Source organism: Triticum urartu, chromosome 1A, assembly GCF_056163025.1.
Source record: "Triticum urartu cultivar PI428250 chromosome 1A, HENAU_Tu73, whole genome shotgun sequence".
In the NCBI taxonomy this organism is placed as follows: Eukaryota; Viridiplantae; Streptophyta; class Magnoliopsida; order Poales; family Poaceae; genus Triticum; species Triticum urartu.
Genome location: NC_141873.1, coordinates 411489434 through 411491150, shown reverse-complemented (window position 1 = coordinate 411491150; position 1717 = coordinate 411489434). Strand labels below are relative to the sequence as shown.

Genomic DNA, 1717 nt, shown 5'->3' with positions numbered 1-1717 from the left:
AGTATCTATTATTTCCAACAAGTTAGTTGTTCACTCCATTGTTCCGGAGAACGGAGTCTTGGTCATCTTGCCCAGGAGGCATGGTTCGCGCATGTCAAATGATTCATAATCAAGAGACTCCAAAAGTCCATATGCATGGAGTTTCTTCATGCGTTTGACACCAATATGACCAAGGCGGCAGTGCCACAAGTATGTGGGACTATCATCATCAACCTTACATCTTTTGGCATTCACACTATGAATATGTGTAACATCACGTTCGAGGTTCAATAAAAATGACCATTGACCAGCGGGGCATGACCATAAAACATATCTCTCATATAAATAGAACAACCATTATTCTCGGATTTAAATGAGTAGCCATCTCGCATCAAACGAGTTCCATATACAATGTTCATGCTCAAAGCTGGTACTAAATAACAATTGTTGAGGTTTAAAACTAATCCCAAAGTTAGATGTAGAGGTAGCGTGCCGACGGCGATCACATCGACCTTGGAACCATTCCCGACGCGCATCGTCACCTCGTCCTTTGCCAGTCTCCGCTTATTCCGCAGCTCCTGTTTTGAGTTACAAATGTGAGCAACCGCACCGGTATCAAATACCCAGGAGCTACTACGAGCACTGGTAAGGTACACATCAATAACATGTATATGATATATACCTTTGGCGTTGCCGGCCTTCTTATCCGCTAAGTACTTGGGGCATTTCCGCTTCCAGTGACCATTTCTCTTGCAATAAAAGCACTCAGTCTCAGGCTTGGGTCCATTCTTTGGCTTTTTCCCAACAACTGACTTACCAGGCGCGACAACTCCCTTGCCGTCCTTCTTGAAGTTCTTCTTACCCTTGCCTTTGTTGAAACTAGTGGTCTTATCCACCATCAACACTTGATGTTCCTTTTTTATCTCCACTTCCGCTGATTTCAACATCGAATATAACTCAGGAATGGACTTCTCCATCCCTTGCATATTGTAGTTCATCACAAAGCTCTTGTAGCTAGGTGGAAGCGACTGGAGGGTTCTGTCAATGACCGAGTCATCTGGAAGATTAACTCCCAGCCGAGACAAGTGGTTGTGCAACCTAGACATTTTGAGTATATGCTCGCTGACAGAACTGTTTTCCTCCATCTTGCAACTAAAGAACTTGTCGGAGACTTCATATCTCTTGACCCGGGCATGAGCTTGGAAAACCATTCTTAGCTCTTAGAACATCTCATATGCTCTATGTTGCTCAAAACGCTTTTGGAGCCCCAGTTCTAAGCTGTAAAGCATGCCGCACTGAACCTGGGAGTAATCATCACTACGCGACTGCCAGGCGTTCATAACGTCTTGAGTTGCCGGGAAAATGGATGCGTCACCTAGCGGTGCTTCAAGGACATATGCTTTCTTGGAAGCTATGAGGATGATCCTCAAGTTACGGACCCAGTCCTTATAGTTGCTTCCATCATCTTTCAGTTTGGTTTTCTCTAGGAACGCATTGAAGTTGAGGTCAACATTAGCGTGGGCCATTGGATCTACAAGATAGATTGTAAAGACAATTTTAGACTATGTTCATGATAATTAAGTTCATCTAATCAAATTATTTAATGAACTCCCACTCAGATAGACATCCCTCTAGTCATGTAAGTGATACATGATCCGAATCGACTAGGCCGTGTCCGATCATCACGTGGGACGAACTAGTCATCAACGGTGAACATCTCCATGTTGATCACATCTAC

General features: G+C 43.9%; 1 protein-coding gene across 1 annotated transcript; it reads right to left on the bottom strand.

Annotated features, from left to right (window-relative positions):
• Positions 1-400: 400 nt before the first annotated feature.
• On the bottom strand, positions 401-1478 carry LOC147991469 (uncharacterized). The gene is made up of 2 exons (XM_087538681.1): positions 492-1478; positions 401-406 (listed from the first exon to the last, which is right to left on the bottom strand). Exons 1-2 carry the CDS (start codon positions 1188-1190, stop codon positions 401-403), a joined length of 705 nt encoding a protein of 234 aa, XP_087394807.1. The 5' UTR covers positions 1191-1478.
• Between the last annotated feature and the right edge of the window lie 239 nt (positions 1479-1717).

What these genes read in the sequence shown, in the direction of transcription:
- LOC147991469 (XM_087538681.1), bottom strand. Translation starts at nt 1,190, where the DNA reads ATGGTTTTCCAAGCTCATGCCCGGGTCAAGAGATATGAAGTCTCCGAC.